At 31.6% G+C, this 17,506-nt stretch overlaps 2 protein-coding genes across 3 annotated transcripts; both read left to right on the top strand.

The window, feature by feature from the left end:
* The first annotated feature begins 10,684 nt into the window (after positions 1 to 10,684).
* Positions 10,685 to 12,163, top strand: LOC142524360 (uncharacterized). Its single transcript, XM_075628315.1, has 2 exons — positions 10,685 to 11,685; positions 11,940 to 12,163. Exon 1 carries the CDS (start codon positions 10,722 to 10,724, stop codon positions 11,673 to 11,675), a length of 954 nt encoding a protein of 317 aa, XP_075484430.1. The 5' UTR covers positions 10,685 to 10,721; the 3' UTR covers positions 11,676 to 11,685; positions 11,940 to 12,163.
* Positions 12,164 to 15,328: 3,165 nt separating this feature from the next.
* Positions 15,329 to 16,792, top strand: LOC142524516 (uncharacterized). Of its 2 annotated transcripts, none has more exons than XM_075628541.1 (2): positions 15,329 to 16,312; positions 16,560 to 16,792. In XM_075628541.1, exon 1 carries the CDS (start codon positions 15,348 to 15,350, stop codon positions 16,296 to 16,298), a length of 951 nt encoding a protein of 316 aa, XP_075484656.1. In that variant the 5' UTR covers positions 15,329 to 15,347; the 3' UTR covers positions 16,299 to 16,312; positions 16,560 to 16,792. The 2 variants fall into 2 exon arrangements, with proteins under 2 accessions (XP_075484656.1, XP_075484655.1); XM_075628540.1 differs by having other exon boundaries at positions 15,330 to 16,308.
* The last annotated feature ends 714 nt before the right edge of the window (positions 16,793 to 17,506 follow it).

The raw sequence follows: 17,506 nt of genomic DNA, 5'->3' as shown, positions 1-17,506 counted from the left end.
AGCAAAAATGTGATGATATCCTGAAAACCAAAGAATAAACACGTGAATAAGCGTCGGAGGAGAGTCCTACATGACCACTCCAATACTTAAGTCAGGAAGTGAAGATGATGTAAATAACCACTATAGCTTGGGAGATAAATAAATGTTATAGGTGTGATGTATGTATGAATATATGTGGGTCCGTCCGTTTAATGTAAAACGACCTTGTTATTTATAGGAAGAAAGATAATGATGATTTTGTTTTTCAGTGTCTACTTACCACTTATAACATTTGATGTTGACTTACTGTCACGCCACCCTACCTTTTCCATCATGTCAAGATCTTACCTACTCAAACACTCGAGTGCAGTACTGTTATCGAGTCATATCGGGTAGAGAGTCATCACCCGAGAATCTACTCGAGAGGTCAGGCCTCTGGTTTTCTGGGTAAATGATGATGTCCCGAGCACTTACTTGTCCGACTACTTATGAGACTCCTCTGCAAACTTACCACGATTCGAGCTATCCATGCATTGTCCTGATGACCCGAGCTCTTTTCGCTGTTTCCCGGGCCATCCATGACCCGAGATCTTATGAGGGTATCAAGTACAGTTAATGGTTTCACATAAAAATATATTAATATAAATTAACATCCACAAAAAGTCTTATAAAACAGTCAATTTTAGGAGACAAATATCCAATTCGAGGATATGGTACATTGAAAAAATAAATTTAGGGAAATCTCTTTCTTCTCATGTATATGAAAACAACAACATGTGCACACTTATGATTGAAAACAAAAATATCTTTCTTTCAAAAAAGCAAATATAGAAATATCTTATGGCCAGTTCGATTTTGGTGAAAGAATTAGAATTAAAATATGAAACAGTGCCAGACAGACATTTTATATTTTGTGTAGAGTTCCTTGGAGAGACAGCTGTGTCTCGTTACATGCCAACGACATAATTACCCTACAATGTTTCCTGCAAATACTCCATTCTGCGAAATAAATTTATTTTTAAATTAACATTTTTCATGAAAGATACATATTTTCGATTTAACATTATAAAGCATAAATGATATTTTTGTTTTCATTTGTAAAAATACCGCTGATTTATAATTTATCTGACATCAAAAATCAATATTAGGACGATGTGAAGTTCGAAACCTCGAGTAAGATAATCATGTGAAAATAACGTTAGCCCACAACCTTGGGCACCTGGATCATGCAATTCAATATACTGCCGAGTGAATGTCCTGACATTCGACCCATGTCATTAATTTGCTTTCACGTTTTATGTTCATTTATATTAAATGCATATACGAATCAACATTTAATTCGTTTGAATTTTAGTCTATCATTTCAAAGTTAAAAAAAAAAAAGAGAATTTCTATAGGGTTTTTTTTCCCTTTTTCTTCTTGTTTTATTTTTTTTGGGACTGAAGGAACCTTGGACAAATTTTCCGAATCAATTACAATTTATTTGATTCACGTGGATTTTAATTTACGAGCAAACATGGCTCGAACACCGTGGACCATGTCCGAAAGTTATAAGAAAAATCAAATTTCCTAACCCACCATTGTTGCCAATATTATCCATAGTTTTAATTTGGGCCTAAAAATCAAGTGCCCAGATAAGAATGAATAAATGGGCTAACGGAATTCAAACCCATTAAATTAATAAAAGGCGCTACAGTTGATAAATACACTATATAAGATGGGCCTTATTGTTAAGTCCAATGTTGTCACTACAATTGGCCCGTATTACTATTTTTTTTTATGTTCCATGACTCGGTTACAAAACCGGTTACACCGACATAGGCTCATGAATTCCGCAACAATTTTCGACTCATACATCCTTGCCATAAACTATAAGTTGCCATCGCCATAAATCGTGATACGAAATCTTGACTCCACTTGTTTCTTACGCAATATCTAGTAACACGTGTTAAGATTAGAACTTAAAATTAACTCAATCCCAAAAATCAATTTAGGAGTGGGGGATTGTCAAATTTCATATCTCAGAAATTTTATCTAATCGATATGAGACAACTAACAATATGACTTTCTCAATTAACGGACTCGACTTAATTCCTTAACGAATTCATTATGTTTCAAAGTCTTGGAACGGCCTTTGAATTTCTAATGATTTCGTGCATCAAGCAATTTCTTCTCTGCGCGATTTGGAAAAAATGGACATCGGCCGTATGCTGTATTTACCAAGGGGTCCAAATTGTCGAGTGTTAATTATCCAGCCTAACTTGTCACTTTTTTCAAACTTTAAAATCCACCTGTCACGATCGCGTTTTGTCTTGTCTGATTATTCGTCCTTTAAGACAAAAAAAAAAAAAGATTGTAAATAATTTATAAAAATACAGTGAATATAATAAAAAGTAAAAACATCTGGCAGAATCTGTGGATGGAACACGAGAGAAGACTCTATGCACCAAAATCCAAAGCTTTATCTGATATTTTATCTAACGTAATAATATACCCTACAAAATTTATCATTGCAAATATATTAAAAATTATATAAAGTAATTTAATTTATAATTTGAATTTTCTAGAAGCATTAATTAGTATACAAATGTTTGCCGACACCTAACATTATAATCTCACATGCAACTTATTCACTTTGTTCCTATTCTTTTATGTACTCAAAGAGACGTACATCAATTTAAGTTCTAATTTACTGATGTCACAAATGTCTAGTCTTTTTTTTTAATCAAAGTGTTTCTACAAATATTTAATTATGCAAATACTCGTCCCACAAAATTGATTTACGAAACTGTCTCATAAAATATGTGTTTTCATATTTTTATTTCTTTTGAAAAAACCTAATCAAAATTGTGTTCAAGTCTGAATGATCAACTTCTCATATTCAAAATCATTTATTTTCTTATATGGCTACTCCAACTACCAGTCCAGTCAACCTCAGAAGTAGAAAAAAGGGTAATGGATCAAATATTTGAAAAATCATGGTTTAGATTATCGTATAGAGACAGACTTATAAGGTATACACAACATATTCATAAAATGAATAATCCATAATTAAAAGCAAAAAATAATTTCCTCAGAAATTGTACATAAAATCGAAAATTTTCGACTTTATCGTATTCTATTTCCAATTAAATTCGTTCACGGTTTGTTAGAGAGCAGTGTGAATTCTTTTAAATATATTCAAAGAAGAACTCTTACTATTTAATTCGAGCAAGAAAAAATCGGAAGATTATCTCTTATTAGAAATTAGGTATAAAAGATGTGAAAGATAAACACAAAACACACAAGATTTACAGTGGTTAACTTTCGATTTGAGAGTTACGTCCACTTGTAATTATTGTGTATTTTCATTATATTGAAACCAAAAATACAAAGATAAATTTGAAAAAAAAAACATGTTTCATCTCATACCTATTTTTTTGTCATCCTCCGTGTTTGTGATAATAATTCAGTAACGATTACTAACACATATACATTATATTAAAATATATAAACTATCTTTAAATAAATAATTGCGCTCCACAAAAAAACAAAAATATCAACGTCGCTTCATCTGATCGAACCCAATGCTCATAGAAAAGAAGCAAACTAGCAAAGGACATGAAAGTTTGGGACACATTTCGAGACATAGATAATTTTTTCATGTTGTTCCGAATCCGAGTCTAGTTTTTGTGTTCACCGACAAGATGACTATCATTTATTAAATATAATAAAATATTTAAAATTATATATTCAATAGATTAGTGCACCTCATTGATAGACACACACAATTGATATTAATATAGTTCAAAATAACAAATGAGTAGGTCTCTTATGAGACAATATCACGAATCTTTATGTGTGAGATGGATCAACACTACCGATATTCACAATAAAAAGTAATACTCTTAGCATAAAAGGTAGTACATTTTCATGGATGACTCAAATAAGAAATTCGACCAACAAAATTGATATGTGAGACCATCTTACAGTAGTTTTGGTGATAATAAATATACATAGTCAGTAGATGATACATGTGACGTCCCACCACATATAAACCTAACCATGATTATAAAATATTTTGTGGTTTTTTTCCCATTAGCGTAAATCATGCGCCGTACAATATTTTCAACGATTCATGCCTAACAAAAAAATTATTAAGCATTATCTTCTTCTGAAAAAATTAAAATGATTTGTCATGAACGATTTATAAATTATATTTAATTTAACATTTTGCACATGATTCTCAATTCTTTATTCTTTATTCTTCGGTATACAAGGCATTTCCATGCCTAAGCCCACAGGACAAGAAAAACTATAATATCGTGTTTGAAATTATATTATATTATATATATGTGATTGAGAAGCATGGGGAGAAACCAGCTGTTCAAAGGACAATAATACAGTTTATTTAACAAATAAATTTATATTCGTGGTAAATTACAAAATTGTCTGTTCGTCGATAAATACACAAATTAATTACTAATTAAAGGGATTACAAATAATTATAATTTGATAAATCAATTATAATTGAGTTATAATTGTTGAGTGGTTGATCAGATATTATCACAAAGTCCTTTTTAACCATATTATACGTAATTATATACTGTACTATTAAATGGAAATATTTTCTAAAAGTCACATGTTAACATATAATTTGTACTAATTTTACTCGTTGGTTTCTAAAAAAAGTGTCATTTAAAAACAATAATAATTTTGTTTGCTTAATATATTAAATTAAATACCAATTGAGAGATTTATCAGATGAATTAAATTATTATTATTTTTCCATACAATATATGTTAGAATTTACATATACTTAACTAAATTAATTTTAACGCTGTCGTCGGTGGGACTAATTGATTAAATTATTATTAATTTTGCAAGCGGTGATACTCAAGATCAATGATTATTTTATTAAGAAATTTTAAAAGAGAGAAAATGTAGGCATCGAGTGAACAGATCTGGTATAAAAAAATTGGAAGTAGGATCCTTTGAAGGAACAACAAATAAAAGTCCCACGCAAGATTATCGTGTCCCACGCAAGATTATCGTGACCTCCTAACTCATGGTGAATATATTAGACAATAGTAGCTGAAACGTCTCGTATTCGATTATTAATACGAGTCTTTTCAGTGTTTTTATGTCATAACTCATATGTTTTGTAAGAATGTTATCACTCACTTGCTTTCTATGAAATTTTTCGAGAAATCACTCATTTCATAAATTGTCCAAAGTCAAATGCATTTAATTTCGAAAACGATATTTCATTTATTTTAAATTTGGATTTTAGGATACTTACTATTCAAATATGTCGGGCCAAATTATTACGTTTTAACACGTAGGAGACTCAAGAACGTAGTGAAAATGAAATTACTCCCGTCAATTTAAAATATAAACATATTGTATATATAATTGCACGTAGACATAAATAACAAGTTAAATGCATTCGAACCTAGACGATTTTTGGCTAATCAACTTTGGAGATTTGGAAAAAAACTAGTTAGTGGGGTACAGATTTGACAGATCGAAATTCAACATCATTTGAATAACAAATTATTTATGTCCATTTTTTTTTGGTAATATTTGATATTTCAACAGAACCCAGCCCCTAATCAAATGATCGAACCTACCCCTTATGAACATGTCATTTGTTTCTAATGCGTCAAAAATTGACCCATACTGACATAATACCATACTTTATAATTTTATGTTATAGAAGTGAATATTTGTTTTTTTTTTTTAACGAAAAATTTTAGTTGGTGATAAAAGTACAATTCAAATCTTTTAAATCTTTTAAACCTTACAGTACCTCAGGTATTATGTTCCGATTATTTTACTTAGAAAAAACAATTATATAAAAACATATGTTTGTGTCGACATGATATATATACATTTATCTAAATCCACATATATTTGGATCTAGATCTTCGTCTATGGGAATAGTATTCTTAATTCGATTATTTTAAATGATATCGATGATCTAAACTAATTATTGTCAGTGCCAGATTGTGTGGTAAACTTACTCGAACACGTGTGTTCATGACTCTTGTATACATCAATAATTAGTCAAATCATAAATTAATTTCAGGCTATTTCCAAGAAATTGTCCCATACAAACTGCAAGTAAAAATAAATATTACTCAAACATGAGATTATTTAATTAATTACTCACACTCACTTCCAGTAAATTTGAAATAAATTATTGTTTTATTTCTGTAACCAGTTTACTTTGATTTTAAATAGCAATCAATAAGAAATCAAAAACAGTTGACCATCTCGTATAAAAACAACATCAGTACGAGTTCTGTATTTTCAGCCACAGAAGAGGATCCAAATACATTTATTTGTATAGGAAATTGACTTATTTAATGAAAAAATGTAACTATAAATTTGAAAAAAAACTGTTGTGAGACTGTTTCACATGTCAATTTTGTAATACGAGTCTTTGAATCTGGCAAATTCATTAAAAATTATTATTTTTTTGTTAAAAATATTATTTTTCATATTAGGTATGGATTGAGTCGATCCTTCTTACATGATCAGACTTACTCTTAGATTTGATTAAACAAATATTTGAGTTTAGTATATATGTTTATATTTCCAAAACCAATATCAGATGCATGATAAAATTAAGAAGTAAAATAATTAAGCTAATTAGGAAACCTTGAAATGATGAAATGTCATAGTCTCCTACAAAGTTTGATAAAATCTTAATTATGTAGTTCTTCAAGATAATAAAAGTTAATTAAATCAAGTTCTCTCTTCTGCCATCAATTATGCAAGTTGACAAAGTTGTGCATAGCACCATCAAGCCCGAGTCTGAGCCACATTTGATGATTTAAAATCACAATTTGCACTTTGTTGGTGAGTCAATATTGGACCGAGGGTAGATGTCTCGTTTTTGTTTTATATAAGATAAACGATCGATAATCTCAATCGAAAACAAAAAAAATGTAGGATTCCTCAAAAAAAAAATTTTTACGACGAGTTGATCGATCGATTATCTTATACAAACATATTGAAAGTAGAACTTTCGATATAACAAAAACTCTTCTAAGGATCGGTTCATTTGTTTAATTGCACACAACATATTTACTGATAATTTCCCTAGTTTATTAATCCGGGTATATGAAAAGTTCTTAAACATCTGTACTTAGAAGTTTTTGTCACTTAATTACATAATAAACCAAGAGCTGTATTTTGGAAGGCAAATCGTTGTAGAAATAAATAACGTAATTTTTAGCTTGATTCTAAATTGATATTCTGTGCAAACTGTTATTTTTGTTTGTGTATTGGATTCCGTTGTTACTTCCAACTACTTAATAAATATACTCAAAATTTTCAAAAAATTCATATGCCATTTCTTGGTAGGGAAAATTGCATTTTTTGTCTTGTATTTTATTTTATTTTTTTTGCTATTTGGTCTTTTTTGTTGTCAAATTTTAATTTTAATTCGTTATTTGAATTTATTTTTCTACTTTAATCATTTTTACGACTCGACATTAATACGGATTGATGTAGCATTGACATGACTTTGATGTGAGTATTATCAAGTCAGTATTTTCGATGGAAATGGTCAAAATCTGACAATATAAATAATCAAAATCACGAAGAAATAAATATATAAAAGCAAATTAATGCAATCTTTCGGTAGAATTTGATGAAACAAATTTTCAATTTGGAATCTTTGTAGGTAAAACGAGTCAACCTTATCGATATTCACAAAAAAAATTAATACTCTTAGCATAAAAAGTAATATTTTTTCATATATATGACCCAAATAAAATATCTGTATCACAAAATACGATCTGTTAAAAGTTAAATATATTTTTCAAAAAATTAATCCACCAGTCACAAATCTCGCGCTTTCACTTCAGTTAAATATTTTAATCCGTTGACTATTTGTAGAGTGGGTGCTGATGCCTTTCATCTCGTATTTTAATTTGTAAAATATCTTAAACTTCGATACAAATTCGTACACCGTCGAGAGGTGAAAACTTGACTTTGATCAAGTCTTTATTTCGTGAAAATATTTATCAATCAGTAATTTAATTTTATAGAGTCTGTAAACGCAGGAAGCTTCATTAATACTGTACGTTAAACTTAAAGTCAACATATTTTATTAACATAATTATTAATTAATAAGTTCTTCATTAATGTAAAGTCCATTTCTCTCGTCGAAGTGACAAGTTTGATTTGGTCTTCTGATGATTTACGTAATTAAATACATTAATATTTTTTCTACTGTCGGATTATTACATAGTCTCACCCAAAGCACTCGTCTTTAATTCCATCATCAACTACTGTCCGAACAATTAATGAGATTGAATGAGAAATTAATTAAGGAATATATATATATATATATACATACATGCACACATTTTCATGTAATATATTTTAAAGTTCAAAAATAGCAAAAAATAAAATTATATTGTTTGATTAAAATTGTTCATTTTTTGTCGTTGAGTAACTATTTTTTTTTGTGATTGTATTTTTATTTGACAGAAAATAAAGAAAATGAAAACAAAGAGGGGGAAAAGTCTGGAATATAAGAAAATAGAGTAGGTTTTTGTGAGACGGTTTCACGAATATTTATTTGTGAGACGGGTCAATCCTACCGATATTCACAATAAAAAGTAATACTCTTAGCATAAAAAGTAATAATTTTTAATGGATGACCCAAATATGAGATCCACCTCACAAAATACGACCTGTAAGACCGTCTCACACAAGTTTTTGCCAAGAAAATATTCATCAAACTTTAAAATTTCGATGAATCTTGAGATTATTTTCGTTCTTTATCCTCGATTTTTCTGCTTTCTCGAAACCAAGGAGAGGCTTCGCTTTTTCCTTGTTTATATGGGGATGCATATATAATCGCTAGAAAGTTTAATATACCGTGACAGCTTAATTTGATGTGACGTAAACTAATACATAAATGTACTTATTCAATGTAACGCAATGTCAAATTTAACATATTAGTGCAAACAAGTTAAATTAAACATGTTATTCTTTTTTCTTTTTCTTTTTTTGTCTCGACATCAACTCTAGACTGATCGTCTTTCTGTCTTGCTCGAGTCAAAGGATAACTCGGACGTGGAAACATCAGAGAGAATATTTTAAACTTTTATAAAGAGAATTATTTCACTGCCCTAAAAGTAGATACCAAAATTCTTATTCACGACGCAATATCTCTCCTTTAATTATAGGTGAAGGAAAATATAATTTCACGTATCTAAGCGATTTTGGCAACTTGCTGTAAATATCAAATTATAAGGTATATGTTATCTATTTGTATTAACGTAAACACGATTTTAGCTTTCTAAGAGTAATTCAAAATTTTCAAATTTTAATTTAAGTCTAACGTATTAAATATATATCTTTTTGAAATTATGCAAATCACATTTATATAACGAGGATATTAAATTCAACAACTCTTCTTAGCACAATTCTGATATGATCAATTAATAAATAATAATAACATACACAACGCATGTATATCTTTCACGAGTTCAAATAATGCATGCATTCGCTATCTGGAAGAGAAGTTATATATGGAGAGCAATTCAAATTAAAAGTTGAAATTTTTCTATAATATTTTTTAAAAGATATGAATATAAAATTTATTTTTCATACACAAAGTGATTTTTAGAAGAAAACAAACACTCATAAATGCTTTCAGAACTCAACAAAAAAAATTCTTTTTCTAATGTATATAATTTACAAAAATGTATACACATAACTGACGTGGAATAAAAATACACCAAAAAGGAAAAAAAAACGTTTCATAGATAGTTTGCAAGAGAACAATAATGGCATGTTCGATCAAAATATTAAGTACCAATTTTTTTAAATAATATTAAAAACTTTAGTTTAATTTGTAGTATAAACTACATATGTGGAATCATCAACTCACCTTATTTCTCACCAATGTGAACCGCAGAAACGTCAAAATCCCAACATTAAGAAGCGTACACATCCATTTTGACTGACCATTATATCAAGTATCAAGTTATAAATACATAGTTTGAGTTTAGAGTAGGTCTCTTGTGAGACGGTCTCACGAATTTTTATCTGTGAAACGGGTCAATCCTACCGATATTCACAATAAAAAGTAATACTCTCAGCATAAAAAGTAATATTTTTTCATGGATGACCCAAATAAAAGATCCGTCTCACAAAATACGATCCGTGAGACCGTCTCCCACAAATTTTTGCGTTGATTGTTTATTAAGGCATAAAATATACTTCTATTTTCTTGATATATGTGTATAAAAAACCCCAACGGTGTGCTTAACACAAAATTATCGAGTATTTCCGCGTTGATCATAGGGAAGCCAAATGGAATATGATAATAATAATAATAATAATAATAATAATAATAATATCGATAAATCATGCAGGTACCATATCAATTATTTACTTTCTTTGGCATAGCTTGCAGCCACTATACAACAAATGCCAGCAACTACAATTTTCCCATTCAAATGTCAACTTGTTAAAAGCAATATATAATATTGACTAGATATTATATATTATATTTGCTATTTGAATTGGCATTTTAAATAATAATAATAATCTATTTTTCCTATTATTATGAATAAAATCAAATTTTAAATACATTAGGATTGAGTTTTCTGAATCTGATATCATATTTTATTTTAATATACACGAATAGTTTACGCATGGTGAATAGTAGAACATCAACTATAAATTGAGCTGAGAGCTGCGAAGGAAAACAAGCTAAGAAAAAACCAGAGATGGTAACAAAAGCAAGGAGCTCTAAAATGGCCACAATGATGGCCACTCTGCTTGTGGCAGTGCTGGCTCTTGGCATGCCTTCGTTAACCAATGCTGACTACAAATATTCATCACCACCCCCACCACCCCCGGTATACAAGTATAAGTCGCCTCCACCACCACCTCCGGTATACAAATATAAATCTCCACCACCACCACCACCGCCGGTGTATAAATACAAGTCCCCGCCACCACCAGTATACAAATATAAATCTCCCCCACCACCGCCACCGGTGTACAAATACAAGTCTCCTCCACCACCAGTTTACAAGTACAAATCTCCGCCGCCACCACCGCCAGTGTACAAATACAAATCCCCACCACCACCAGTTTATAAATACAAGTCTCCACCACCACCACCCCCAGTATACAAATACAAGTCTCCTCCTCCACCTCCACCTCCAGTCTACAAGTACAAATCTCCGCCGCCGCCGCCGGTGTACAAGTACAAGTCCCCTCCTCCTCCTGTCTACAAATACAAATCTCCTCCTCCACCACCCCCAGTTTACAAGTACAAATCCCCTCCACCTCCGCCACCAGTGTACAAATACAAGTCCCCTCCACCACCAGTTTACAAGTACAAGTCTCCCCCGCCACCACCCCCAGTATACAAATATAACTCTCCTCCTCCACCTCCAGTATACAAGTACAAATCCCCTCCGCCACCACCTCCGGTTTACAAATACAAGTCCCCTCCACCACCAGTTTACAAGTACAAATCTCCTCCGCCACCACCTCCAGTTTACAAATACAAGTCCCCTCCACCACCAGTTTACAAGTACAAATCTCCTCCGCCTCCACCTCCAGTTTACAAATACAAGTCCCCTCCACCACCAATCTACAAATATAAATCTCCTCCACCACCACCTCCAATCTACAAATACAAATCTCCTCCACCACCGTACCACCACTGAGATAATATCCGTGAGTTCTATCAGATCATGCAACGTATCTTATCTATATAGAGATAATACTATTAATTAACTAAAAAGTAACACTTTTATTGTTTAATAATAATGATGATGACAGTGAGATTATATCGACAATAATTAAAGTTGATAACGGTTTCCTTAACTTTAACATGCATGCACGTACGTAAGATTATATTAAGTTAGTTAATTATAATATTTAACATTAAAAGTTATGTTTATTTAACTTAAACTCAATCTTTGGTGCAGGTATTAAGAATCTCTGAAACAAGGTTGATGGGCTGAAAGCTCTTTTTCGGAGGGAATTGAAATAAATTAAAGACTTCCCAATGGAACATTAGATTTAAAAAAAAAACTCGAGATTTTACTCAATTATTTCCGCACTTTCTCTTGTTTCTTTTAATGTATTTTCAATTCTTGTTTTCTGCAATTCCCAATATTTACGTGTATTTTTATATTTTATGCGTTTATGTAACATTTTTTGTATTCAAAGTTTAAATAATTCAATAAAAATATTTAAATCAACAAAGTGCGAAATTTAAATATCTTACTTTTAGTTATTTTTGTTCCTCTAAAATTCTCCTTTGTGACATTTACAGCTCGCGTCATATTTAAATCAATAATTAAGGTATAATATGTAATTACTTTATCAGCTAATTAATAGCCCCCAAATAATGATCTATTCCTATGAATTGGACATGTAAAAACTACCAAATGTAATATCGAAATTAACCTTAAATAACCCAAAATCGTCGGGATAGTTAACAAAATAACATTCTCAATTTTTTTTTTAATAAAAAAAACCTAACCCTCTAAAATGTATTTAAATACACTCAAATACATCGCAGAGAGTTATTAAAAAATTAGTTTGATCGAGATTATTTTTCAAAAATTTCCAATAATTCATGAGATTTATCACCGCCATGTTACCTTGAGAAGAGGTCAATAAACATTTCAAGTTTAAATTAACAGGAGAATCTTGTGAACATTTCCAGTTAGTCTGATTGTTGGAACATTATATTCCTGAGTTTTAATCACCTAGAGATCTTGAACTAAACCAGTTCAATGAAAATGTACAAGTTTTAGAGCAAACAGTGGGTTGTCAACTAAACAAATACAAGTAGCGAACAACGTTGTTTTAAAACAATACGTTAGATGGAAAACGGTGTATTCAACTCTTAGCTTCCTCCATGGATCTTATACATATGATTATATTATCTTACCTCACAGAATGAATCTTATTTGATTTTTTATCATGTCGAAAAACTGGTCCTATGTTTAAACAAAATCGAACTGGTCGTCCTAGATCCAGAAAAGATTTTAACCTGCTGAAGTTCAATTTCATAAGTAGATCACTATAATGATTATTGTGAAGAAAATAGATTCGAATGTCAATAAACTAAGCTCAAATTTTAGCTTAAACAAGGGCAGCACGTTGCTTTTGCTGGAGCAAAACTCCCCCGATTGTTAGCACTAAAAATCGCTATTTTTAAGAATAGACTACAAGAAAAAAGGCGAAAGACAACGGTTTTTTACCGTTGCCGTAGGTCAAAAAAACTGTTATTAAAGTCACTGTTGTTAAATGGTGCGCTCAAAGACAACGGTGAAAAACCGTTGTCGTAGACATCAAAGACGACGGTGAAAAGCTGTTGTCGTAGGTCTTGTAAAACTGTTGTTAAAGGCACTGTGGTTAAAAGGGTGCGCTCAAAGACAAGGGTGAAAAAACGTTGGCGCAGACGTCTAAAGACGACGGTGAAAAACCGTTATCAGTAGCATTGAAAAATCGTTGTAAAACAAAATTTTGCGACGATTTTTCTAAATAACTCCGTCGCTAATAGTGACGGTTTTTATTATGATTGTCGTCGTTAATTAGCGATGGTTTTTGTTATGATTTCTGTCGCTAATGTTTTTCGTAAAATAAAAAAAAATTTACGGTTATAATTTCATAAACCTAACAAAAAAACTAACAATCTTACTAAATTAATATATTTATAATCTTTAACTTAAAATTGAAGTTTAAGGAAAATCAGTGGAAGAAAAAAAAAATTTGAAAAGTGAAACTGACTAAGGAAATGACTTAGGTGTGTGAAGAAAATGACTAAGGATGCGGATATTTATAGACAGTGTACGACGGTATTTGTATAAACCGTCGCTACTAGCGACGGTTTTTGTATAAACCGTCGCTATAAGCGACTACTGTAATATAACTGTGCGACGGTGTTTTAAACAAGCGTCGCATACATTAACTTAGCGACGGTTGTTTCGTCGCTAATTTAAAACGTCAAGAATTTAAAAATGCGACGGTTTTACGAACCTTCGCTACATTAAATCGGCTACGGTATGCTAAAAACCGTCGCTAATTTTAGCGACGAACAGGCGAGAACTGTCGCTAAAAAACCGTCGCTAAATTTAAATTAGCGATGGTAATTTATAAAACCGTCGCTAAATATTAACCGATTTTTTTTAAAAAAATTAGAAACTACGACAACGTTTTTTAAAAAACCGTTGTCTTTAGTCAAATAAAATACTAAGAAACGACAACGTTTTAAAAAACCGTTGTCGTAGTTAAAAAACCATCCGAAAGACAACGGTTTACACAAACCGTTGTCTTTGACCCTTGACAGAATCTTATATAGACAACGGTTTTTGAATAAACGTTGTTGTAGCCCAAAAAAACCATCAAAAAGACAACGGTTTTTAGCCCAAAAAAAAAGCTCTTAGACAACAGTTTTTAAAAACCGTTGTTGTAACAAAAAAAAAAAACGCTCATACACAACGGTTTTTTAGGCCACGACAACGGTTTTAACATTGTTAAAAAAAAAAGACAACGGTTTTAATAAAAACCGTTGTCGTATGAGTGTTGTTGATTGAAATTTTTCTTGTAGTGATATCGTATACAGCCGATGGCATTAACACCAGAAGAGATTGCCAGATTGAATATTGAGAATGTTTATCTGACATAAGATGTTTAGATAAAATGCTCCGAAAATCTACTAAAATTAATGTTCACATAGCAATATTAATTAGCTGGAATTCATTTTGAACACTTTAAAGAATTGCTAGAGTGATCAAAAGTATTTATCCATCTCTTTATTCTTCTGATTTCTTGTCACCTAACTTGCATTTCTAAGAATCCTTAGTTCATCTCAATTAGTTGAATATTCAGATATATCCATCGGATTGGTTGAGTGAGAAAACATAAAGCTTACTACTCGTAAGTATGCATAACTATACTATTAATCGGGGACAGAAAATACTGAGGAGCTAAGACCCTTTTTTTTTGGAATTAGAGGTCGTATTTGATACGAGAGGCTGTATATTATATATTTTTTAAAACAATTACTTGGTATATATGCTGGCATGCATCAGTCCTAGAACAAGTGGCATTAAGTAGTCAAATTTTATATTTTGACAGCGGATAGATGTCCAACTACGGTCCCAGGACTCCCCAACCATGATTATAATATTAATTTTTATAAATAATTATAAATTTTGTTTTCATCGAATTGTCTAGAATGGATCCGACCCCTAATTATGAGTCAACTTTATTTTAATCTACAAGCATTTTTACCATGATTAACTACACAGTGATGATGGTAGAACTTGAGCGCACGATTATAAATAGGGGGGCGAGAGGAGCTAACAAAAGACACAAATATGGCAGCAAAAGCAAAAGGCTCTACAATGGCTTCTCTGCTTGCCACTTTGCTTGTGGCAGTGGTGGCTCTCGGTCTGCCTTCTTTAACGAATGCAGATTACAAATACTCTTCTCCCCCACCACCTCCACATCCCATCTACGAATACAAATCCCCACCACCGCCACCACCACACCACGAATATAAGTATAAGTCCCCTCCACCACCACCACCACACCACGAATATAAACCACCACACCACGAGTATAAGTACAAGTCCCCTCCACCACCACCACCACACCACGAATATAAACCACCACACCACGAGTATAAGTACAAGTCCCCTCCACCACCACCACCACACCACGAATATAAACCACCACACCACGAGTATAAGTACAAGTCACCTCCACCACCACCACCCCACCACGAATATAAACCACCACACCACGAGTATAAATATAAGTCACCTCCACCACCACCACCCCACCACGAATATAAACCACCACACCACGAGTATAAATATAAGTCACCTCCACCACCACCACCCCACCACGAATATAAACCACCACACCACGAGTATAAATATAAGTCCCCTCCACCACCACACCACGAATATAAACCACCACACCACGAGTATAAATACAAGTCACCTCCACCACCACCACCACACCACGAATATAAACCACCACACCACGAATATAAATATAAATCACCTCCACCACCACACCACGAATATAAACCACCACACCACGAGTATAAATATAAGTCCCCTCCACCACCACACCACGAATATAAACCACCACACCACGAATATAAATATAAGTCACCACCACCACCACCACCACACCACGAATATAAATACAAGTCACCACCACCACCACACCACGTTTACGAGTACAAGTCTCCCCCACCACCACCACCACATCCGGTCTACAAGTACAAGTCTCCTCCTCCTCCATACCACTACTAAGAAAAGATCCGTGAGTACTTACTACTATCATGTCAGGCATTTTACTATGGTCTTGCAATTGATAATCCTGTCTTTATAACACTTTGTTTATTTTAAAATGGATAGATTATATTAATCATCATATATCAACAATATCTGAAGTCGATTTTCATTAATTTAACATGCATGCATACACGTAAGACTACACTAATTTAGTTAATTACAATTTTATATATAAGTAATTGATTATGTTTTCAACATCAAGTCAATGTTTTTATGCAGGCTACGAGATTGTCGGATATAAAGTTGATGGACTGGAAAAGATTTCTGGAAAAGGAACCGGAGTAAAGCAGTCCAGAAAGAATAAATAAATTAATATTTTCAGCGTTGTTTCTTTCTTTTTTTATTTAAAAAAATGTGATTTAAATAATAGGATCTGTGTGTTTTCTGCCACACGTTTATGTTTGTTAATTTGTCATCCAGTGTGCAATTCAATAAAATGTGAAATTTGTCTATTCAGCTATTTTTTAAAGTTTCCTTTCGTGAATAGCATTTATTTTACCTCTCAGAAATCACATAACATATTATTGCAATTGATATAAATAATTATTTTATCGATAATTAATGTATATATGTCCGATGCCATTTAATTTGATACCAAACATGTGAATGAATTCAATATCAATCTAGGCACACTTTTTGCTAACATAATCAAGGAGAAATATATACGACTTGTAAAATCTGTGTGAATTACATTAACATTTTAAATTCGATCGGAAGTTTAATTATATTTAGTATTTTTTCAGTTTGAGCACTAATATTATGCAATATTTATTCAATTTAATAATAATAATAATAATAATAATAATAATAATAATAATAATAACAGGAATTCAAAGTCAGACTTACAAAATTAATTAGTACGATCATATAAATATAATAGATCAATCTCACTATCTCAGAAGGCACTGGTTCAAATATACGCCTGCGCGTAATATCATTATTGTTAAAAATAAAATATAATAAAAATGTCTTTCATTTTGATAATATGTTGCCAAATTAAGTCTCTGTCAATTTTTGATAATTTTAGTCTATCTTAATGGGAAATAATGATTGTCAATATACATATGAGTTTTTCATATTAGTGTCACGTCAGAAAAATCACAAAACAATAAAGAAAAAAAAATAAGATAACAGACAATTTAAGGTCCGATTCAGCAAGTGACACT

The sequence above is a fragment of the Primulina tabacum genome, chromosome 14 (genome assembly GCF_025594145.1).
Source record: "Primulina tabacum isolate GXHZ01 chromosome 14, ASM2559414v2, whole genome shotgun sequence".
Classification (NCBI taxonomy): Eukaryota; Viridiplantae; Streptophyta; class Magnoliopsida; order Lamiales; family Gesneriaceae; genus Primulina; species Primulina tabacum.
Note: the sequence above shows the minus strand (reverse complement) of the source record. Positions and strands in the feature narration are given on the sequence as shown.

Bases quoted from the DNA above. Each gene is read 5' to 3' on its own strand.
- LOC142524360 (XM_075628315.1), top strand. From the start codon at position 10,722: ATGGTAACAAAAGCAAGGAGCTCTAAAATGGCCACAATGATGGCCACT.
- LOC142524516 (XM_075628541.1), top strand. From the start codon at position 15,348: ATGGCAGCAAAAGCAAAAGGCTCTACAATGGCTTCTCTGCTTGCCACT.